The 23,667-nt window shown below is 51.7% G+C and overlaps 1 protein-coding gene across 2 annotated transcripts in view; it reads left to right on the forward strand.

Annotated features, from left to right (window-relative positions):
- The window catches only part of CAMK2A (calcium/calmodulin dependent protein kinase II alpha), a 73,038-nt gene that overhangs the window by 28,043 nt on the left and 21,328 nt on the right, over positions 1–23,667 (forward strand). For both annotated transcript variants that reach the window (XM_034778366.1, XM_034778367.1), the window contains exons 3-10: positions 4,677–4,736; positions 12,667–12,721; positions 14,335–14,400; positions 16,098–16,170; positions 18,328–18,430; positions 19,916–19,999; positions 21,034–21,128; positions 21,965–22,087. In XM_034778366.1, the coding sequence (XP_034634257.1) occupies positions 4,677–4,736; positions 12,667–12,721; positions 14,335–14,400; positions 16,098–16,170; positions 18,328–18,430; positions 19,916–19,999; positions 21,034–21,128; positions 21,965–22,087 (659 nt within the window). The remainder of the gene's footprint in view (positions 1–4,676; positions 4,737–12,666; positions 12,722–14,334; positions 14,401–16,097; positions 16,171–18,327; positions 18,431–19,915; positions 20,000–21,033; positions 21,129–21,964; positions 22,088–23,667) is intronic.

Here is a 23,667-nt window from a genome sequence, read left to right on the forward strand (position 1 = left end):
ATAATAATGGTACCTAGCTCTTCTATGGTGGTTTTCATCAGTAGATCTGAAAGCACTTTGCAAAGGAGGGCAGTATCATATTATCCCCATTTTACAGATGGGGAAACTGAGGCACAGAGCAGTGACTTGACTTGGGCAAGGTCACCCAGCAGAGACAGGGACAGAATCCAGCTCTCCTGTGGTCTATCCAATAGGACACACTGCCTTCCCAGTTCCTTTCCCTTTATTTCTGCCTCATTCCCTCCCTATCCCAAAGTACAAACACAAGATCAAACACTGAGCGAGAAAGTGCCCATACTATCCCAGCATGTTCAACTCCCGCTGGGAGCGTGCGGGAATCCAAGGGGTGAAATCTGTCTCGTTAGTACAGTGTGCACAGTGAGAGGCCTCCTGGACCCGAGGAAGCATTTGTGTTGTAGTGTGAGGATGTGCTGGGGAAGAGACGGAATTGAGTGTGACCCATGCGCTGCCCCCCTCAGTGGGGGGCGGGAGCGACCTGCTATTCAGGCATTACAAGGCAGCGAGAGCACAGACTTTGAGACGTGAAGCTCATATCACCTGCCAGCCTAAGGGAGAGAAAGAGGGAGAGCAACCCAGCCCCGCTCTGGGCAGCCCTGTGATTGGAGGTGACGCTCGCTCTTCGCAGCCTTTGACTCACACGCTGGGAGGCTGCTCTGCTGTGACGGGTGGAACTGTACCCTCCTGTGAGTTAGCCTGGGGCCTCCATCCTGCTAGGGGAATGCCCCCAGGGCCACTCTCCCCTTGCACTCAGCTTTCTCGGAGCTCCTCGGGCGCGTGCAGCAGGGCTGGAGCTAAGCAGTTCACGGCAGGGAAAGCTGCTGTACACGGTGAGTTGCCTTTGGCCTGGAGGAGCCCTCCGGTGTGCCAGGGCTTGTTGTACTCTGCGGGGCTTTGCCGCTCCTTTCTTCCTTAAACAAGTAAAGGGAGGTGGTAATATTAATGGGGTCCACTGCAGGGCACGTGACTGAGCAAATTGTGTCCTGTCTGATTCTCAGACCATGCCCGTGACCATGTTATCTGAGCAAAGTGGCATCCCTGCCGAGTCCCTGGTTCCTGCAGTGTTCTCCATGTAGCCTATCGCAGGCCCTCTCTTGCCACATGTGCCAGGGGAAGTGCTGCCTACTTCCTCCGTGACATGGTGTGGCCACTCTCAATGAGTGATGCCTGATAACGGAGAGCCCGGGTGGGTAGAGGGAAGAGTAACTAGTTCAGGCCGACAGAAACAACAGCGGCAACGTCTCTGGCCTATGTTGTACAGGAGATCAGACAAGCATGATTGTAATGATTCCCGTTGGCCTTACAAATCTATGAAAAGCCAGTGGGAATGTGCTTCTCAGGGCAATTCACTGGCTGTGCTGAAAGAGACCACGAAAAAGTTGACTGCGGCTCTGGGCTGTACATACAAAAGTATCCCAGGGTGTGGTATGGATTGTCTCTGTACAGGCCTGCTGTGAGTGCATCTGGAATGCTCTGTTCTGCTTTATTCTGTGTAGATTTTGATATCCTGCATATCGCCAGAGTATATAAGCCCATTCCTGCAGCGCGTTAAGTGATGTGACTATGCATTACCGTCTGGCCACCACGTAATTGGAAAGAAGTTGATGAAATGGAGAGATTTGAGGAGTTCAGGAACTCAGCCAGAGGTCAGGGGTCTGTTGCAGGAGTGGGTGGGTGAGGTTCTGTGGCCTGCATTGTGCAGGAGGTCAAATTAGATGATCATGATGGACCCTTCTGGTCTTGAAGTCTTTGAGTCCAAGTCTTTGAGTCTAAGGATAAGGGGTCTAGGGGGATGAATTCTGAGCAAAGACTCCGAGAACTAAACTTGTATAGTTTAGCAAAGCAACGGCTAACAGGGAGACATAGAATAGTCTACAAATATTGGAAGGGTATAAACACCAGGGGCGGAGAGGAATTGGTGAGGATCTTGCATGGGAGCCTGACTAGCAGGATTTACTGAAACTCAAAGTTAAACTCCAGGGGGTAAACCAGGATGGACCATAGCAAGAGTCACGGCTGAGGCTTGCCCAGCTCTAATAATAATCCTGTTTCTTCTTGCTGCTGCTTAGAGCCTGATACCATGAAATATATTCACAAACTGTTGCTGTGGGAACGTGTCTCTTCCCAGGAAGTCCATTTCATGGATTGAGAAGGCAGTAAAATGCAAAGGAACAAACACAAAATTACTTCAGAACATCCCAGAATGAAACGCAGGGGGGAGGGGATAGCTCAGTGGTTTGAGCATTGGCCTGCTAAACCCAGGGTTGTGAGCTCAATCCTTGAGGGGGCCATTTAGGGATCTGGGGCAAAAATCCGACTGGGGATTGGTCGTGCTTTGAGCAGGGGGTTGGACTAGATACCTCCTGAGGTCCCTTCCAACCCTGATATTCTATGATTTGGATCTGGTTCCCTATACTGGATTTCATAGAACTGCAAAGTTCAGGGATGTTTGTGAGGCCAGGAATTCCTGAACCAGGTATATTTGAAGTAGTCTTGGGAAGAGAAGTTGGGAAAGGGAAGCTGTATGTAGCAGCCTGGGTGGAATGAGATGCTCGCTGAACACAGGGTAACATTAAGGGGTGAGGAGTTCTCAAGGTGGTTCATGTGTGTCTATGTTAGTGCTTGAGTCAGGCTCCTCAACCGTGTTACTGCAGAGCACTGATCAGGGCCGAAGGACACTAGAGGAGAATTAGATTGCAGTTTGTGTCAACGTGCGCATGTTGGAGAGAGACTGGAAGAGATGTCGAAGAGCTAGGGAGAGGCTGGTCCTGTGCTCACAAGCACACAGCAATAAATGGTCTGCCGGAGCTTATTAAGAGTCTGATGTTATGGCACCTCTGGTGCAATGTGAGACTGCTGTCCCCGATCTTCTAGTCACATCAAAACACACACTCTGTCAGCTAAGGATGGGAGAATGCAGGCTATCTAATTCTGTACATCTTGCATTCCAAAATTCCACACTAACCTTATGGGGTTTGTGTTTTTCCTGAGAAAGAGAGAGAGAGAGAGAGACACACACACACACTCTTAAATAAAAAAAAAAAAAAAAAGGAGCACAAGGGTTTGTAGGAGAGAAGACGAAGCAAATCCAGTGAAAACAGGAGCAGAGAATGGGCAGAACAAAAAAACAAAACAAAAAAGAGAGACTGAAAAAAGAGAGAGGCAGATTGTCTGTCATTTCCCATTGTAAGACCCCATTTTCTGTTGCTTTACAACTTTACCAAATTTTAACCATTAGCGCTGAATTTTTTGATGGTGTGTGTCTACCTTAGGCTGATTTTGGGGGCGGGGGGCTTCAGTGGAGGTGGTTCAGCCATATTCAAGAACTAGTTTAGGGGAAAATACATCGTATTGCCCATGTTAAAAAGTTCTTTCAGTCATTTAGGTGAAAAGCTCTAGCATCTCCATGCTGTGGAGAGAGGGCTTGAGATCAGGCAGAGAGGTCACCCTGATATCAAGAATGTGCCTTTTGCTGTTATCAAGGGGGAAACTGGCCAAATCAGAACAAGTGATCAGGTGTTGCAAAATCTCAGATTGCACATGCTCAGTAGAGACTTGTTAGAGCTTGGCAGCTAAATTCTCTGAAGAGTCTATGTGCACTGAGCACGCTCCATCCCCACCCAGCTCCTACCTGCTGACCGGACTGCCATCCCCACAGAGCGACTGAGGATGCCCCAGCCTGGGGCTGCAGAAGCAAAGCAGGACTTTCCCGGCAATTGCTCCTCCGGGCTGCTGCAGGCCGCTGTGGTGCTGGGCTCCAGAACTGAGAGCAGAGAGTCTCACCTACGCTGGCAGCCAGGCACTGAGGAGGGGAAGGAGGAGGCAGCCTGACTCAAATGCAGGGGGGACAAGAGCTGGGTGGGGCGGGAGGCAGGGTCTGGGAGCTGGGTCGGGGCTGGGATGGTCTCAGCAAGGAGACTGGGACTGGAAGCCAGGGTGGGAAATGGGGGTGAAGGGACTCAGAGCCAGTTCTTGGGGGTGGGGTGAGACTTAGATCAGATGAGAAGCTGGGACTGAGACTGGGACTGGAAGTCTGGTGAGGATACCAGAACTGGGAATGGGGTGGATGCAAAACTTAGATCTGATGAGGAGCCTGGGATGGGGAAGACTGGGGCTGGCTGGGGAAGGAGAGAGGGGCAAGGAACCTGAGGACCAGGGGGGAGACTGGGAGCTGTGATGGGTGGACGAGGAGCTCAGTGTGGGAGACTGGAACTAGCTAGGAAAGGAAACTGGGATGAGAGCCATGGGGAGAGCCTGGGGCAAAGACAGGCTGGGGGGACAGAGGCAGAAGGCTGTCCATGAGGAGGCATGGTAGGCCCTGTATCTCATTTAAAAGTGATACAGGGTCTTGCAAGGTTAGCCTGGGGGTGTGCTCCTCAAGGATATCCTGGCTGAAATATACATATGTCAGACCCTCTTGGTGTTGAAGAATATCCTCAATCCTGTCCCTAAAGGGTAAAAGTGACTGGTTCCCCCCACAACCCCCTAGAATGCCGCTGGGGTCCCCTGCATGGGCAGCATCAAGTCCCACCAGGAGCCTTTGTATTTTCTGGAGCCTGAGAGGAAGCGGAGGCAGGTTTGGCCATAGCCATGTCTCCTGATGAAGGGAGCCTGCATAGCCTTCCCCCACACCCTGACTTGTGACTTGTTTCTTTCAGATCACCAGAAGCTGGAGCGAGAGGCTCGGATCTGCCGTCTTCTGAAGCATCCAAACATAGGTAGGGTCTTTCTCCATGCTGGGGACGTGTGTGTGTGTGGGGAGCGGTTACCCCTCTGCATTCCCTTCCCTCCAGGCACACCCTGCACCCGCCTCTACTTCCCACTGAGGGAGGCTGTGCAGCTCCCTGGACAAGCTGAGGCCTCCATCGGTGTTGAAAGGCCTGCCTGAGGCGCAGAGGCCTGGTTCTCCTCCCACTCGTGCTGTGCCACTCAGAAATGGCTCCCCCAAGGTCGGTGCAACTGGAGTATGAGACCATTGTAAGTGACAAGAGAACAAGGTGCCAAGGGCCTTCATCCCCAGAGGCCAGCCGTCGCTCCCTGTGGGACACGAATGTTCCGTGGCTGGCTCAGTGGGGCGACTTCCTCCAGTGAGGTCTAAGGGCGTGATCCAAAGTCCGTTGAAATCAACGGACAACTTCCCATTGACTTTAGCTCAGGCCCTGTGCATAGCACTTGGCCACGTAAGGAGAAGCAAGAGCATGCCATTAAGTGGGCAGTGCTTCCATTTTTAACCCCCCCCCCCCCCTCCCACTGCCCGGGTGCTTTTTTCTTCAGGGCTCTCCAAAGGGAGAGCAGATCCCATCAGGGACCAGCGAAGGGGTGGGGCTGCGGAGGCGGGTGACATGAGAAGGGGGGGGGCTTTCCCATCAAACGTCCATTTGATGGTAGCCTCCCTCAGAAAAGCTGTTCCAGGAAAACTCCTGAGCCTCTGGGAAAGACAGAAATAGGCCAGGAGAAGAGAGAGAGAGAGAGAAAAAAAAAACCCAACCCCAAGCCCTGCCAGTGATGCTGATTCAATCAGTCACTCTCCCCATTCTCTCAGAGCTGGCTGGGCCAGAGCTCGCCTCCCCGGAGGAAGATCCCCACCCAGCGGGGAACGTGGTGAACAAGGCCTGTGGCTCTCAGGGCAGGAGCTAGGGAAAACCTTCCCTCCCACGGGGACTCTGACCCCAGGCAGGAGCGTCGCTGGGTTTTTGCACCGGGTTGAAAAGGAAACGGCTTGCAACCCCAGGAACAGGCGCTCCGCTACGGTATCCCCCCCCAGAGCTGCCCGCCATGCTGAGACGGAGCCAGCTTTGTTCCGAACTGGGGCGTCCCCCCCTTGTCTTGCTGCTGCCTGGCTTTCCCCATCCGGGCCGAGGTGAAATAGGCCGTTGTCCGGGAGGTGCGGGCCGCTGGAACAAGCCACGCACTGAAGCGTCGGCTGCAGAATGCTGAGCGCTGCACGCCGTGGCCTGTCTGGGTTAGCGCTCTCACCTGTCTGGCAAATCCCGTCGTCATGCAGTGCCCACCGCTGTTCTGTGGCACACCGCGGTGAGGGGGAGACAGTAAGTGGCAGCAGAAAGTCAGTCCCGTGGGTGAGCCCACGCTGAGCAGACTCCATCCGCCCTGCGCTGTCTGCTCTGCCTGGAACTGTACTCCCTGCTTCTTCCCACCTCGCCCCCCCCTCGCACATGCACACACACACGGTCCCTGCTTCATAAATGTTTCAGCTCATAAAGAGCTTGTCAGCTTCAATCTGTCTCAGGCAAATGCCTGCACAGCAGCGTCAGGTCGTCTCTGCATCAGCTCGAGTCACAGACCGCGCTGGACCAAGCTGTTGCCGTGACAACAGAGGGATTTGCTCCCCTCGCTCCAGCTGGAACAGCGCTCCTGGGCAAAGGGAAAACAAACTGGGTGGGGGGGCGGGGGAGGATGAGACGGGGCGGCAGCCAAGCAGTGCGAGAATCTGGGGGGCAGAGCAGAAAGAGAGAGGGAGGAGGGAACGGGCGATGGCCATCACAGTAATGCTGCCAATTTCCCCAGCATTTCGCTCCTTACTAACTAATCTTTGCCACCCTGGCATCTCCCAAGCGACACAGCATCCGAATCTCTCCCAGGCTCTCTGGGGCTGGAAATGAGAGAGAGCGCAGCCCCCAGAGGTGGAGGGTGTTGTGCTTTTCCCTGCTCAAAGAGAGGAGCATCTCCTTTCAGTCTGAATGGCTTTTGTTTGGGGATTACGGGAAACCACACAAGAAAGAACAAAAGTAAAGTCTGCCGGCAAGAGCATGGTGAAGGGTCTGCTCCCCACATCCAGCTGGCAGGACACAGAGGCTGCTCTCTCCCTTCCCCAGAAAGGTGAAAGGTGCAGGACAGAGAAGACGAAGCCATCACAGTTATTACATAGCTGGACTCAGCACATAATGGAACAGATCAGGGCTCCTGCGTGTTAGAACAGGTGACTGCCACTAGATTCACTTCCCAGCTCTAGTCACAGAGCAAGTGACCTGTGCTTCTCCATGCCTCCTCACTCCTGACCTGTACAATGGGGATGACAATATCTGCCTCCCTCCCAGGGATGCTGGGAGGCTGGATTCATTAGAGTACTTTGAGGTCCTACAGTGGCAGGCGCCCAAGGCGTGCAAAGCATCACTCACGCAATGAATCTGGGAGAGGGACAAAGTAGGGTTGCCAACTTTGGTTGGATGAATGCCTGAAGATTTCATCACATGACATGATCTTTAATTAAAAATTAATCTTTAATTCCTGGAGACTCCAGGACAATCCTGAACGAAGTTGGCAAACCAAGGACGAAGAAAGCGTTTTCCTGCCCCTTTTGCAAAGGACAGAGCACGGAGGAAGGGAAGTCTCCTCCCCTTGTCAAAGATTTGCTACTCTGTCCTGGGCACAGCTAGCCGGCATTCTGCACTGAACACCTACCTACTGAAAACTAAAATGGCCCCCTGGGCATTTGTAAGATGGCCAGGGAATGCACCTGTCACTGCCAGGCATGTATAAGTTCATACAGGAAACAGAGCATTTCTCCTGCTAACAGATGCAGATTCCCTTATCTCCACAAGCCACTGCCCGGCAGGGAGCACTAGTTATGGCAGGCCCGTGAGTCCTCATCTCTGGCCAGTCATTATCTTCATCTTCTCCTCCGCCTCCACTTCTCTAGTTCAGATCCACTCCCCGTTAGCAAGGGGGAAAGGTCTGTCAAAAGCTGCCCTAAAACCAGGCAGCCCACCCCCACACCTGCAGGCTGCCCGCTGCTCAGCGAGGGACGGGGAGCACCCACAGGCATGTCCTTTGCTGATGTCAGGGCACGGAAACCTTCCTGTAACAGGCTCCACGTGCAGGGATCAGCCCAGCCACAGCGCAGGAGTAAGAAACAGTCCAAGTCAGAGCACATGGTGCACCCTAGCACCCCCTGGTGGACAGCAAAGGAACTCTGGGAAGCTTCCTCCGATGGGAAACACGAGTGTCCAAGTGGCAAGGACTGCAAGCGAGCGAAGCGGGGAAGGGTGCAAGGGGGGCTGGTCTGATGCAGCCCTCTCCTCCCCCTCTTGCCAGCACCCCACAGCACAATCAGTAACAGGATGGGCCAATCAGTTGAATCAGCTTCTCAGCGGCATAAGCTGAGAGCCAGGCCAGGCCTCGCTCCCGCTGAAGTGAATGGGAACTTTAGCATTGGCTTCACAGGTCTTCCAGGCCCCCTGCATTTTGAGGGCCGTGTATGCTGTAGATTGGTCTTCAGCAGTCTTGCCTCCTTTTTATTCGCCACCCGTCCTTGGCGTGCACTCCTGACGCGCACCGCAGGCCTCGGTGCTGGGCTGGAAAGGGTTAACAGCGCAAGATGCAAATGAAACCAATCTGGCTGCTATTTATACCCACAAGGCACTTCTCTCCCCGCCCCTTGCACCCCCACTGTTCACTGCTGCCTGGAAACTTGGGAGCACAGCTTCCCCTGACTGCAGCACAAACAGGCTAATTACCCACTGATGATCTGGAATGAACTAGAATGCTGCAGACTGGAATTAAAGAGGAGAAAGAAGACTCAATGCCATCAGGAATGCAAGGAAAGCCAGTCTGCAGTGGAGCCAAGATTCCCGGCAGAAGTCAGGGCCATGGGCTGCGGGACACTACTACCTCTCCACGAGGGATGCACCACAGGAGGGACTGGGGCGTTTTCACTGGGTTGGACCGTCCCCTCCCATTTTAATTAGAGATGGATCCGAAGGTCCAAACTTTGAAGCTGTTTAGCATGTTGCTTTGATCCATTCTAAAGATGTGGACCCAGATCTCAGCTTCCCAACCACTCAGGGGAGTCCAGATTTGAGGGTTTTATCTGACCCAGCTCTAATTCCGGTAGACATTGGAGCTCCTTCTTAAATAACAGGTCAGATCCTCCCACACCCCTGAATAATTCTAACAGTCGTTAGGCCTCAGGGGCCATACCCATAACGTGCAATTCTTTTGGAACCTCCAGGAAGAGAGAGAGACGGAAAATCCTTCCTTCTTGATGAGCTGTGGGCCCCTTAGCAGGGTTCTCATTCATTCCGTGTGGCAACTTCTCACTGACATCATCCCCCATGGACACGGCGCACTCTGCAGTTACTGGTGGTGTGCAGTATCCAGGCACATAAAGCATTCCCAGGTGGCAAGCGATACCAATTTGAACCATTGCAAGCAACGTGGCTAGGGGTGGCCGAGCCTAGGATGGAGGCTCGATGGAGGCAGTGGTATGTAGGTGGGTATGGGAGGCTTTAAGCCTTCATGACCCCCAGCATGGCTGCCGAACATCCCTGAGGGCTAAGCTTTGTGCAGTACTTCTATAACCAAACCCACAGATCTGGAGTGGTTTGGAGTGGCCTGGGCCTAGGTTTGAGTGATGCTGGGTGAATTTCTGGTTTGGGATGGAATTCTGGAGGAATCTGAGGGTTTCACATGGCAGTGACCCCATGCTGAGCAAACCAGGGCAGTGTCAGTTGAATTTAGCGTTGAGGTTTTGAATTCATTCAGTTCTGAGGCCTGGTTTTGAAACTCCAGGCCTCTGTTGCCTTCCACTCCAGCCCTCTGGCTGTACAGATTCCTTGGCATAGCTCCTGTCACTGACTGTTTCCCCAAGACATGTGTCAAGGATGCTCACAGGAATCAGACACCTTCTTCATGGAACAGGAGGAGATCCTAGAATCATAGGACTGGCAGGGACCTCGAGAGGTCATCTAGTCCAGTCCCCTGCACTCATGGCAGGACTAGTTATGATCAAGCCCTGACAGGTGTTTGTCTAACCGGCTCTTAAAAATCTCCAATGATGGAGATTCCACAACCTCCCTAGGCAATTTATTCCAGTGCTTAACCACCCTAACAGTTAGGAAATTTTTCCTAATGTCCAATCTAAACCGCCCTTGCTGCAATTTAAGCCCATTGCTTCTTGTTCTATCCTCAGAGGTTAAGGAGAACATTTTTCCTCCCTCCTCTTTGTAACAACCTTTTATGTACTTGATGTTTCTCTCTGGACCCACACAGCCATCACAGGAAGACAGAAAAGTCGTAACTGAGCGTGAGAATAACTGGATGAATGCAGGTCTCTGAGCATCGGAGGATGAATACATAAACCAGCAATGTGAAAGGGGGGAAAATACCAATAAATTAAAATAACAGCCACGGCTCAAATCAGTTCCACAAAAGGGACCGAGAGCCAAGACCCACTCAGGCATGACAACCCTTTTCCTTTCTCTTCATCATTATTAATGAAAACGCAACAATAAACCTCCCGGAGGACTGCCTCGCAGCGAGACATCAGCGTTGATGGGTCATTGTCTTCCTGGGCAGTGATGATAGTGGCGACTCCAGTCGTGCCTTTGAGAGGAGACTGGATGTCAAAGCAGGCGACAGCCTTCTTCCAGAGAGAACACAGTCAAAAAACTACAAAGAGAACAAGTCGCTTCTGAATTGCACCTCTGTGCAATGAGTATCTAATGAGCTGGACTAATAGATACATGACTGCAGCCAAAGTGAACCCAATCGCTGTTCCAAGAACCCCCTGATTGTTCTCCACTGGAGGTCTTGGAAGTGGCTCTCCACATGCCCTGGGGCACAGGCTGGTGTGACTACTAGTGAAAATAGTGTATGTGATGTGACTGTTCATTGGTGATGTCACCTGACTGCCCAAATGGGAGGGTGTCCATTGGGGAGCACGATCTTGGTGGGTTTGATGACTGTACATCTGCACGGGGGCACAAGGTCATTGGGGGAGCTGAGTTGGCTGAGCACTGGTCATGGGAGCATGTGCTTTCTTAACTCTAGCAATTCCTTCCTAGCCTTTCTTTATATTGTTTCCTTTACAAAATAGTGTTTAAATCCCCCTTTGGCTCCAAATGTGACACCCTCCAATGCACGCTCCCCATTCCCAGCGGGGACCTGGTTCACAAGTGCAATCACCATCAGTTGTGGGATCTGCCTGCTGAGCTCTTCTTCACGTTGGGGTGTTGGGGTGATATTAACGACTGAGCATTTTACTGAATCTGGAAAATAACGTGAGGAATGCAAAGAATCTGCATTCAAAATCAGAGCTGGATCTAGCCTGAGGGCATATTATCTCCCACTGTCCCATGAGCCCGAGGACAGTAAATATAAAGTATGAAGAAAATTTCCATATGGGCCGAGGCCATATTAGCTGTGATCAGAGTGTGAGTAGCTAAAACGCCACTCAATTTTAACAAGAAATGGGATTTTAAAAACCCCACATTTTTGTGTAAAATTTTTCCTTTTACCCCTAGTTTCTAAAGATCGTTTTCAAAAGCATTGAGACTTACTTGATCATACTGAGACCAGGTGACACACACACAGGCAGAAAGGATTAAATGTATTGTATGTACAATCTAAATGTCACTAGAAGAAGATGTGGGGTCCTGGGACACAGGGGACCGTGAATTAAAACAACCAGGGCCAAATTCTGCTCATATTTTCACTGGTGCAACTATATTGAGGTTGCTTCTAATTCTATCTATCTATCTATCTATCTATCTATCTATCTATCTATCTATCTGTCTAATCGCCTTATTTCTGTGCCATCTCCATCACTGTAGTACTGGAATGCCAAACTTTGTAACTGAGAGCAGAATTTAGCCTCAAGACTCTGAATTAAGGGAAGAGGTGAGACATTTCTTGACTGCATTCAGTCTGACTAGAGTTCTGCTCAGAACAACAATACAAAACAGAGCTTAATTTGTAATGCAAGAGCTGTGGGGCTCAAGCAATTTTTTTTACATTCATAACTGATACAGCAAGCCCAGAGGTGCCGGGGCTCAGCCCTGACCAGCCCTGGCACAAATTAAGCACTGCTACAAAAGCATTGTGTCCCGACACACCCTGAGTCGTGTGTAGCACTTGGAATGGATTCCTCGGGAACTGCCATTAGCCCAGAGCTCAAGCTCCTAGAAGCAGACGGGAGAGGCCATTCTTTGGACATTACAACAGGATGCAGCTCTTTCCATGCTAGGTCTTTGGTCAAACAACAGTACTGGTGAAGAGAAAGGGGATGTTTAATAAGAAAGGGTTCCCATAGCTGCTCTCAGACAACCCCACCACGTGATCAACCTGGATCCCCCAGGAGAAAGGGAAGTCACAGAGGAAAAACATTGTATTCCCAGCAGCAGAGAAACTCTGCCTGCAAGAATGCTGCCGTGGCAGGGCTCCCTTTGCAGCCCAGCATCCCTCTTGATTAAACCACCCTAATCCTGGGGATTAGAGAAGCGTGTGTGGTTGAAATACTGCTCGATGCCCGGGATAACCAAGCAGCTGCCCAGGGCCTTAGCCAAGCATGAGCGCTATGTGCAAACCACAGACAGCTCCTCGTTTTGGAAATGACCTTGAACCTTGCACCTCCCAGGGCTGGGAGAATCACTGTTGTGGGAGGGACACTGGTAAGGCCGTGAGAGCACCGCTTAGCTGTTGCAATAGTGAGCAGCACGAGGCACTGGGAAGGCTGTCAGAGGAAAACTCTCTTGATTACGGGGCTCCCCTGCTGTTCCTCTGCCATCCCTGGGGAACTCTTGCTGCAAAAGGGAAACAGGCGGGCACACGAACGAGAGCGGCCGCGGATTGGGTGTGTGAGTACGAAGGACGTTGTGGTTGGTAACTGTCGCCCTTTTGTCTCCATTGCAGTGAGGCTGCATGACAGCATCTCCGAGGAGGGCCACCACTACCTGATATTTGACCTGTAAGTAATGGTGATCATTGTGTTTCATCCTTTGCCACAAGGGCCATGTTCTTCCGCCACCATGCAAAGCCATCGTACCCCTGACTCCTGCCCGGGAGGGACCTCTCTGTGGGGCCTGAAGCCGCTGCCATGGAGAGGCAGCGTTCCAGAGGGGAAGGCACAGAGTAATGGGGCAGGCTGGAGAGGCCATTTTGCGCCTGCTTCCAGCATTAGTCGAATTAGCTTTGTGTCCTATGCAAATCAGCCCTTCAGGCTTCTCAGAGCAGCAATTAGCATATTTAATGCAGCCTCCCTAGGGGTCCCGATGCTACCACTGCTCCCTGCTTGTGTCAGTGATCCCGCCTTGTGCTGCAGCTTCTGTTCCTTCCCCTTGGAGACAGAGGAGCTCTGCATCCAAGTAATCTCTAAGATGCTCTACTTTGCATGGTACATCCCCCCCCCACCCCTTGCCCTCCTCTCCCCTGCCTGGTTGCTCTTGGCTGTTCCTCTCCCTTGCTGCCCAGGGAAGGACTGCAACACTGGAATCTGGTGGGTTTGCTGGAAGCAGGGGGTGGGTCATTTCCAGAGCACCCGGAAAGTGAAGAGCGTAATTTAATGAGAGTTGGAAGGGCATAAAGATCCGGGCCTGTCCAGAAGCGTGTGTGAGTGTGCAGATTTTAGGGCCAGGTGGGACCATTGTGATCATCTGATCTGACCTTTTCCCAAAGACCCCCTTCACTCTCTGATCCTTCTGGGGTGGGTGACAGGATGTCTCAGGGGCCAACCCCGTCCCACTCCAGATCACTAGATCAGATACAGCCCATCTCATGGCCGCTTGGTGGCCTCCTCTGAGAAAGGATCTGGTGAGCTCTGTCCAGCACCACCAGACTGCTGGACTCTCACTGACCCTGACCGTTCCAGGTGCCTGGCTGAGAACTGCGTTGAAATGGGAAATGAACCACCCTCCCACCCCTGCAGATGGTTTGAAAGGAAGTAACGTCAGGCAAAGAGACCCCTGGTCTTTGGGAACCCGGCTTTAGCCCATCACGGAATGTGCTGCCAGGTTAAAGTGGGGTTATGCTGAAATCCCTGGAACTTCCTGCTATGTGCAGCCGCACAGCAGATGCATGTGGGTTAGATGAGTCTAGTACTTTTGGAGGCATGTAACTCATTAAATTTCCCAGCATGCTCTCCTCCAGCCACAGGATCCATTTCTTGGAAGCTGCTCCCCCAGTAGGTGGGAAAGAAGCACTGATCAGCTGGGAGAAATGAGTTAGCAGCAGCCATTCCTCCATCTTTCTCTCCCCAGACCCTCCAAGCTCAAACATATCCGCACACCGGTTCCTGAACCGAGGAGCCACGCTTGGGGAGTGGGTTAAAATGGGAATTCAGTTCTCTCGTTGCCTGGGAAAAAAATGACCAGGTGCCCAAGCCCTGTCACCTACCAGTTCCACACACTCCTTCACCCCCAAACATACTCGCCCTGTTGTTCCTGCTCAGTCTCTGCCGAGCTGCTTGTCCGGTTGTGTTTTGATTCGTTCCGTGGGTCAGATTGCCAGCTGGTATAAATCCATGCAGCTCTTGCATGTAGAGCGTCCCGAGCTGACATTATGCTTTGTCTGTTTCATTCACAGTGTCACGGGTGGGGAGCTGTTCGAGGACATTGTGGCCAGAGAATACTACAGTGAAGCAGATGCCAGGTGAGGACGGAAACATACCAAATATAATCCTGCAAGGCTTGGCAGCTGTACCCAGCCAGGCAAGGGAAGGGACGAGATGCCCAGCCTTCACCAATAGCTTGAAGTCTGTCCTCAGCCAAGGACTCGTGTATTTATTTTATTTACAGTATCAGCGCATCAGTTTCCTCCCCATTGTACATTGATTTTATAGCGGCGCTCCAAGATCTGCTGCTCTTGCTTCTCCACGCGATGTGACACTGCAAGTGGCTTATTCTAGCCAACACATTTTCCATGCCAAGGATTCTGTGCGTAACCACACTGCCGATTCTCCGAAGTCAAAGCCAACTGCTTTAAGTGAATACAGACAGGCACTCCCCTTGCCCCAGATTGATAATGATAGTGTCCGACCTGCCTGCCTGATTGGTAGCAGCTGGACTCCCCCGCTCCTCAGTCACCAATGTGTGGGATAGGCGAGGCCGGGAGCATCCTGGCATCCCAGCCAGGAGATCTGGGGGCCAGTACCTTGTGGAGGCCTAGGAAGATATGGTAGAGATGATCACATTCTTGACATTTACCAGTTGCAATAGTTATTTTGATGTATTTAAAGGCGTATCTATGGCATTCATCACTGGTGTATCGGAGCACCTTGCAAATATTAATGAATTAAGCCTCAGCGCAGCCCTGGGAGGAAGGGAAGCATTAGCTTCATTTTACTCAGGCGTGGAAAGATGAGGTGACTTGCTCAAGGCCCCGCAGGAAGTCTGTGGTAGAGCTTTGAATAGAACCCATGTCTCCAGTGCCCTTAACCACCAAATAATCCTTCCTCCCTTTACCAGTGTCTTTATGGACTAAGCCATCCCAAACACTGGGAATAATACTGAGCTTCGGGTAAACATAGCCACGCAGTAAACTTCCGATTCAAGGCTCCTGCATGAAAACGTTATCTTTATTTCCTTGTTTGGAATGAGCTTTTTACTGAGTGTTCTGCGTGCACTGAATACGTTTATAACCAATCCACCTATTAGAACCCTGCAAAAATGTAAATCAAGACCTTTTGTTTTGCAGACAAATGCTTTGTGATCAAAGTTATAATCCCCTCTTGGCACCTGGAACTTCTTTTTCTTTCTTTCTCATGCATACAACAGAGTGTGCCTGATTTAATGAGCTATAAATAACAAATAGACCCGATGAGACCTACAAGCATAAGTCAGGACTAGGGAAATGGGGCTGGAGTTACCATAAGCTTTACGTCTTACGGGTTCTTCTTCTCTGCTTGATGTTATCGCACAAACTCAGGCGGGCGTCCTAATTTCACCAACTCCCGTTATCAAGTTCTCCATGCAGCCGCTCACATTGTTTCTATGGGAATTGTTTGGGTTGTTTTAGCTCATTACCTCTGACAACCAGGAAAGTTCCTACGGTAACCTGTGCGCTCCTTTTCTATTGTTCACTAAGTCTGGCTGAATGATTCAATGACCCCCAACTGGGGATTTCATTGGCAATCAGGTTTTGATAGTTCTACCTTCCTCCATGCAGCACCTACATGGGACTCTGTAGAGCGAGATTCTGAGCCACACTGTGTGGTTGCTAGTGGGAAAAGGAATGGGGAGTGTGGGAAGTGAGGAAAAGAGATAAAAATGAAGGGACACGCCTAAGGAAGCCCTATCTCTGCTGCTCTCCCAGAGCACAGATGTGACTTGTATGACTTCTCTCTGCAGTCACTGCATTCAGCAGATCCTGGAAGCTGTTCTACATTGCCACCAGATGGGCGTGGTGCACCGGGACCTAAAGGTAAGAGCTGTGGTGAAGATCCCTACATGTATACGTGTAACGGCCAGTGCTTCCAGGATATAACATCATAAAGAGAGAGAAAGCCCTAGAAGCCTTGTCCTGTAACCTTCTCTGGGGAGGTCTGGTGCACTGCGAGAAGAATTCCTTTTGGGAGCTACCGAAAGCCAAGGGTGAAGGTAACAATGAGGAGATCCTAGCTCAAGGTCCCTTGTCAGGCCAACTTTTCCTTCCAGAAGGATGCAGCTGGTCTGCTTAAAAATGCCTTTCTCCTGCTCTGGAGGGAACGAAGTTAGCCCCAGAGGAAGACATGGGTAGGTTTGGAGGGAGTGCTTCATGGTGGCCATTGGTGGGGACTCAGTGGAGACCTATTCAGTCCCCTGTGGCTGGAAAATGGTAAGTGACTGTGAGGCTTCAGGTCCCTACCTGGGCCTCTTCAAATCCATCCTCCAGTGGCGGGGAGAAAAATGACCCATGCTCTCATATCATCTGGAACAGGAAGTTCTCCAGGGCTTGATTATCCCGGTATAGTCTTGGAGCCTGAAAACCTCAGCTGTCCCACAGAGGGAATTCAATTCAGTAAGGCCTTGGCTACACTTACCCGGTAGTTCGACGGCTGGAAATCGAACTTCTGGGTTCGACTTATCGCGTCTAGTCTGGACGTGATAAGTCGAACCCGGAAGTGCTCGCCGTCGACTGCGGTACTCCAGCTCGCCGAGAGGAGTACCGCGGAGTCGACGGGGGAGCCTGCCTGCCGCGTGTGGACCAAGGTAAGTTCGAACTAATTCGAACTAAGGTACTTCGAACTTCAGCTACGTTATTCACGTAGCTGAAGTTGCGTACCTTAGTTCGAATTAGGGGGGTAGTGTAGACCAAGCCTAACACTGAGCTCCTGCAGCAGAGACACTCCCTTCCTGCAGGCCAGGGGTTTTAAGGCTCTGGCTTAATACAAGCTGGTCTATAATGTTCTCTCACTGGAGAGAGCTCTTCTCAGATCAGCCCAGCAGCCTCTCCTGTAAAGGGAAGCTCATCCCACCTCTTCCTCTCAAAACGCCTCCCTAACTCAGGCCCAAATGCAGGACGAGTGCGACTTCCAAGTCTGAGCTAGTGTCGTCTCGCCCTACAAAGACGCCAATAACTCTGGTAATACCTGGGAACCAATTGGTGCTGTCATCAGTTTGTTCGCCCACCGTTTGTCTGGGGATTATTGAGCCAGCTGCCCTGATTCCAGGCCGGCTAATGCAGTTGAAAGAGCAGAACTAGACTATCACTCTCTCTAATAGATGTAATAACGTTGCCACTGAATGGGAGCCCGGAGTCGGGCGCCTCGGCGGAGGTGGAAACCGGATTCATGTGTCTTCATCAGCCCTAACGTAGGGAGTGATGGAGCCTGAACAGCAGCCTATTAATAAGGACATAAGCACTGAGGGCTTTCCTGGCCATGACACCTCTTGTTTCTACGTGAGAAAAAGAGATCAGGGCGAGCTGTCCGTGAGGGAACCTCTGATCTGTAACACATACGATTGTTTTCCCTTCCCTGAAGAAGCAAGGGGCCAAATTCAGCAAGGAATCCGAGGGAGCCTAAGCTGGTCTACGTCACTCCTCCTTTCAGCCACGCAGACTTGAATGTTCCATGACCTCAGACTCCCTTAGACTCACATCCACTTACCACTGGGTAACGTAACCTCCCCATGCACACATGACCTCTGAATTTGGTCCTCTGAGTCTGTGTAAGGCAATGCAAGCTAGTGTATCCGTAACTCACAGGCCCAGGGGCTGGAAGAGAGGAATGTAGCAGGAAAAGCAACGAACAGGAGGCGGTCAGAAAGTAATTGTGGCAGGCCACCCACTTATTCTATCTTACACCTTCTTCCAGCTCCTCCAGTTCTGCTCCCTTCTGTGTCACAGAGTAGGCGGAATAGTGTGTCTAGGGCAGTCGACGTATAACAGAGCAACCCCCTGGGCTTCTCCGTTAAATGTCTCCCAGCCGGCGTCTGAGGCGGGACAGTCCCCTACCCAGAATCCGGACTGGGAGTTCTGCTGGCCAGAGCCAGTCAGAGAGCCCTAGGAAAGGGGTCCGGCTTGTGCCCACGTTGTTTGAATCCAGTATCGGGAGGGTGTTTTTTTTCTTTTCTCTCTATCCCTCGCTTCCTCCTGTAGCCGGAGAACCTGCTGCTGGCATCCAAACTGAAGGGAGCTGCGGTCAAGTTGGCAGACTTCGGCCTAGCCATTGAGGTGGAAGCGGATCAGCAGGCTTGGTTTGGTGAGTGGAATGGTCGGGCGGGGGATTGAGGAGGGATTGTTTTGCATTTCCCGTTTCTGTATGTGTGGCGAAACAGCTCCCCTCCCCCCCCACTGTCCGGGAATGTTTTATTAATGGCACAAGCAGCGCGGGTACCTTGAATATTTATCCCTGAATCTAACCAAAGGGTTAAAAAATTTCCACTGAGCTCCTAAGGGCCAGCAGGGATGGGGAAGGGTGTGGAATCTTGACTAGTCGCTTGCAAAGCTGCAGTTTTGGCAGCCTTCAAGGCTGAAACCTCCCTATGGTGCATTTGGGATAACCCATTTGTTTCCATTGGGAAAATACACTCTTGCGTCCCAGAGGTGCCCAGGCAAGATATAAGCCAAGTAACTGAATGGGGATTCAATGAATGGATGCGCAAAGCTAGAACATGAGTCATGGAGATACTATAAGGGTTTGATGACTGCATGATGGATACACAGCCAGTGTCCCCTCTGCTGTGCTCCCAGTCCACCATTGGCTTATACCATGTTGCAGTCCCTGTGTACTGCCATCTCCCAGGACAATGGGGAAAAGATGTGTAAAACTGGTCTTCTGGACAATGCTTGAAACCCAATGAGGCCTCAGTAATAGGGGTGGGCTCCACGTTCACCAGGAGAGGGTGTCATATACATCTTCATAAGCAAACCTGCCGATGTAGAGATGAATACAAAGGGAGAAGGCAGGTGTAGGATGCAAACCCAAGACTTCTTTCCAAATGCTGTGCCAGCTCCCGGTTCAGTAGGCTGGCTCTGTGCCTTGCATGACTCATTTTCCTATCCTTCCTTAACCCATCTGATTAGCTGCTAATAGACCAGGACTTCCTAATCACAGGACAGATTGTTTCTCAGTTACACCAGTGTCAATCTGGAGTAACTGCGCCCACGTCAATGCAGTTAAATCATTGGATTGACACCCAAAGCAGAATCTGACCCAGTGCACTCACAGCCCCGAATGAACAGGCAATGAACTCTGAGGACCTGTAATCAGATCATGCGAGCGTGGGCCCTCTGGATGGCCAATTATCTTTGATACGGCCGTTCTCAATGGACTAATTGCGGCAGAAGACACAAGTCACACGTTTGTCTCGCAGTCGGCTCTTGGGAGCTCAGTACGTCTGGCGAGTGCTGACGTGACTGGGTGTTGTCTGGGTTTGGTTCCATAGGCGCCGACTCCATGGGTGCTCCGGGGCTGGAGCACCCCCGGGAAAAAAATAGTGTGTGTCTGTTCAGCGACGTGCAGGAGGCGCAGGGGGTAAGGGGGAGGAGTGGGGGCAGGAAGCGGTGGAACGGGGTGGAACAGGGTGGGGGTGGGAAGAGGCAGGGTGAGGGCTTGGGGGAAGGGATGGAGTCGGGGTGGGCTGGGATGAAGTGAGGGTGGGCCGGGGGTGGGGGTTTGGGGGAAGGGATGGAGTGGGTGTCCCCTGGGGACTGAGGAAGTCGGCGCCTATGTTTGGTTCGTTAGGTTTCGCAGGCACACCAGGGTACCTTTCTCCAGAAGTGCTCCGGAAGGATCCCTATGGCAAAGCTGTGGACCTCTGGGCGTGTGGTAAGTCAGACTGAGGTTAGCAACCAGGAAAGCAGGACAGATACATTTGGGAGATGGAAGAAGCAGCCAAGCTTCTCATTTCCTGCATTCTGTGCCTCACCCACCAGCATATCAGAGATGTGTGTATTTCAGCATGCTCATTCTGAAGCTGCAGGTGCGAGGGCGGCCTATATCAGAAGGGCTGTACCCCTGCCATTCTGTGAGCCACATCTTCTCTGCCCAGCTGCCATCGCTCCTAGCACCTGACGGCATCCCTGTATGTTTAATTTAAGTCTTGAACAGCTACGTTCTTCTGAACGTTAAACCATCAGTGATGCCAGAGCGGCCCTGTGTTAACAACATGTGACATTGGCTTTCCATTCCACCCATGTCACGAGAGAGACCACTGCTCAGGAATAGGGTGCTCTCCAGCAGTCACTCCTTTCCTTGCAGACCAACTCTGAAAATGCCGCTGGGGTGGCAGTTTTCTCCAAAATGCCAGCACGTTGTGAAATGCCAGCGCTCTCCCTGGGACATGCCAGTTGCATGTGAGGCCAAACCCAGTGCCTCACGTATCTGGAACACAATGCACCAGTGACCCAGTTAATTAAAAGCTTCACCTTCAAATTGATTTCACAGCTCAGGCACGTGGAGAGGCACTGCTCTCCGTATGGGCTTCCCGAATGTCGCATGGCGCAGCCTGAAACAGATTTCTCTTAAGGCCAAACTGTTTTCAAGGACACCCGTGCGCAATGTGTGCCTACGTTTGTGTGCACAGTTGCTGTGACTGCGTGCACAGATCAGAGAGCTGCACGCATGCATGGCATCTAACCTGTCATTTGCATGCACGGGCATCATGGCTGTGTGTACGTGAATGTCAGCCTGAAATTGGGTAGGCAAGAGAGCCCTACTTAATAAAATCGACCCTCACCTCTAACTTCTTTTCCCTGATTTAGACCAACACAGAACTTGGGCCCACACAGCTCTCCTAACTCTCTCCCACCTCCACTTGATAGAGGTTTATAATAATATGCTCCTATCCCTCTCTTGTACAGGAGTCATTCTCTATATTCTGTTGGTTGGGTATCCTCCCTTTTGGGATGAGGATCAACACCGACTCTACCAGCAGATCAAAGCCGGAGCCTATGATGTAAGTAGCTTTGTTTTTCTCCCCTCCCCACTCGTCTCTCACACACTCTTCTTCTCCTCTCTCCGGCCCCCATCTTGCCTCCAAGTCATCGCTTTTGACTCTTTATAGAAATAGGACCAGTAGCTGAGACCAGTTGCTGGCTTGAAGGAAACCAAGTGCGCCATTCTGTCTGTGCTTGTGAGTGGCAATGGGGAAGACCACATCCACCCATCACAAACACAGCCATTTCAAGGCCTTGTGGAGGAAGGTGTGCGCTTTGGTTTTCTCTGGGGAAACAGCACAACACCGAAAGGCTACGATTGCTGTAGGGCAGCTTGGACAGATCTTCCTCTGGAGTCCCTCTCGGAGCTGTTGCTGCTCTGAAATGTCTGTTGGGGACAGTACGAACACTCTAGCTGCCTGCTGATGCTGGGCTCATCAGCTTAAAGCTCGGAGTCTTTCCTGCCTCCGGCCTCCCCACCTGAGCCAAAGGAGAATTCCCATGCAAGAGAGCAGCGTTAGGGTTGATATTTTCTTTGTAAGCTGCTACTCCAGGCTACAGGGGGGACAAAGCAGTGGGGAAAACAACAGTGGGTCTGATTCTCTCCAGTAGAGGATAGACTTTCTCCTACTGTCCACTATTTCAGGCATCTCACTCCCTGAGCTGGCAGAATTAACCATTCACTCTCCCTTTGGCCAAAACCCACCACATCCTCCCAGCATGAGAGGCTCATCCTCTTGGAAGAGGACTGTGCGGGAATGAGCCAAACTTTATCTGGATGGGCTGGGCAGCAGCAGAAATGCCCCTGACGTCACTGCCGTTGGCACTCTCACGTCCGGCCCCTTTGCCTTTGCAGTTCCCTTCACCCGAGTGGGATACCGTCACTCCTGAAGCAAAAGACCTCATCAACAAGATGTTAACGATCAACCCATCCAAGCGTATCACGGCAGCAGAGGCTCTGAAGCATCCATGGATATCGGTAAGCATGGCGTACAAGGTGGGCTACTCAGGGCGCTAGCCAGACACTGGAAGGACGGGCAGCTTAGCACGCAGCTGGGAGATGTGGTCTGTTCTGTGACGCGGGAACATCTCTGTTAAGGATGAAGGTCCAGAAATCGGGAGGTTTTATGCAAATGATGGGACACCTCACTTTGCATATTGATGAATAGGCATCGCCTTGTGTGTGGCCTGTCTATCTGCTGTGTAATGAAATCCTCCTCCCAGGTGTCGCTCCTCTGATACAGCGACAGGCATTTCTCTAAGTCAGCACGAGACATTTAGGTGTCGTTAAGCCTTAGTGCAAGTGAAGCATTAATACGAACTCACCTTAAATGCTTGAGCCCAGACAGCCTGGTGATGGGAGGAAATGTGCCATCTTAGCCAAACCAAGAAAAACGCTGCCTTCTGTTTACAGCTAGGTTTCTGACCGTCATAATATTGTCTTCACGTGGCAAAAATGCTCGTTCTCTAGTGCCTTCCGGATCTTTAATGCTTCACCTCAGATCTGCGACGTGCTCCCTTACTTCCCGGCCACAGGGCCCTATTGTGTGGGCTGTAACAGTTAGGGCATGTCTACACACAGATGTAAGTTGACCTATGTTAGATCAACTTACAGCCACTGCTGGCTGATGTCCACACTACCCTCCTTCTGTCAGTGGTGCGCGTCCTCACCAGGAGTGCTTGAAGAGGGGTAGTGTGGGGGGCTGAGAGCCAGGGTGCTCAGCTCTGTGCAGCTCCTCGCTGGGAGCCCAGCTGCCCCCCTGTCTCCTGGCTTCTCACCTCCCAGCCGGGAGCTGGGGGCCAGGGGCAGCTGCCTGGGCTTCTCGTCTCCCCTGTCCCCGCCAGGAGTAGGGGCAGACAGGCTGTAGCGGCTTTCTTGTCAATCTCACAGCTCCAGCATGGAACCCTGAAACTGACAAGGCAGCCAGCAGCCGATGTACGTAATGCAGTGTCTACCCAGACACTGCCTCGCCCTGACTACGCTGACACACGCCCTACGCCTCTCGTGGAGGTGGAGTTATTATGTCGGTGTAGCAGGGCACTTACATCGGCCGGACAAGGCTGCAGTGCGTACGCTGACCTAATTACGTCAGCGTAAGCTGCCTTATGTCGACCTAACTGTGTAGTGTAGACCAGGCCTTAGAAATAGGAAAGTCCCCCAGGCCGGGGCCAATAACAGAGCTCCTTTCCATGGCAGAGATTGTACCAAAGCCTGAGACTCCCCAACACACCTTTCATCCCATAACAGTCTAATCAACGACCAAAGTGAAAAATCGTCCCTGAATTTAGCCTCACTGCCATGTATAATCCATCCCTGAAACCCCTCCTCACATCCCTCCACAGCAAGGAACTGCAGCGTTAATCATCCAGACAAATCAGTCAGCCCAGGGCATAGCTAAGCTCTCTGCAAGCTAATTTACAGCCCACTGCACAGCAGAACGAGGAACAAATGAACGAAGAGGGTGGATAACTCACGCTACCCATTAAAGTTTTATCTGCTGCTCCCGGAGAGGCCCACGCAGCTGCATACAGCAATGGCCATACGCCTCTGCCAGGAGA

This window comes from Trachemys scripta, chromosome 8 (genome assembly GCF_013100865.1).
Source record: "Trachemys scripta elegans isolate TJP31775 chromosome 8, CAS_Tse_1.0, whole genome shotgun sequence".
In the NCBI taxonomy this organism is placed as follows: Eukaryota; Metazoa; Chordata; order Testudines; family Emydidae; genus Trachemys; species Trachemys scripta.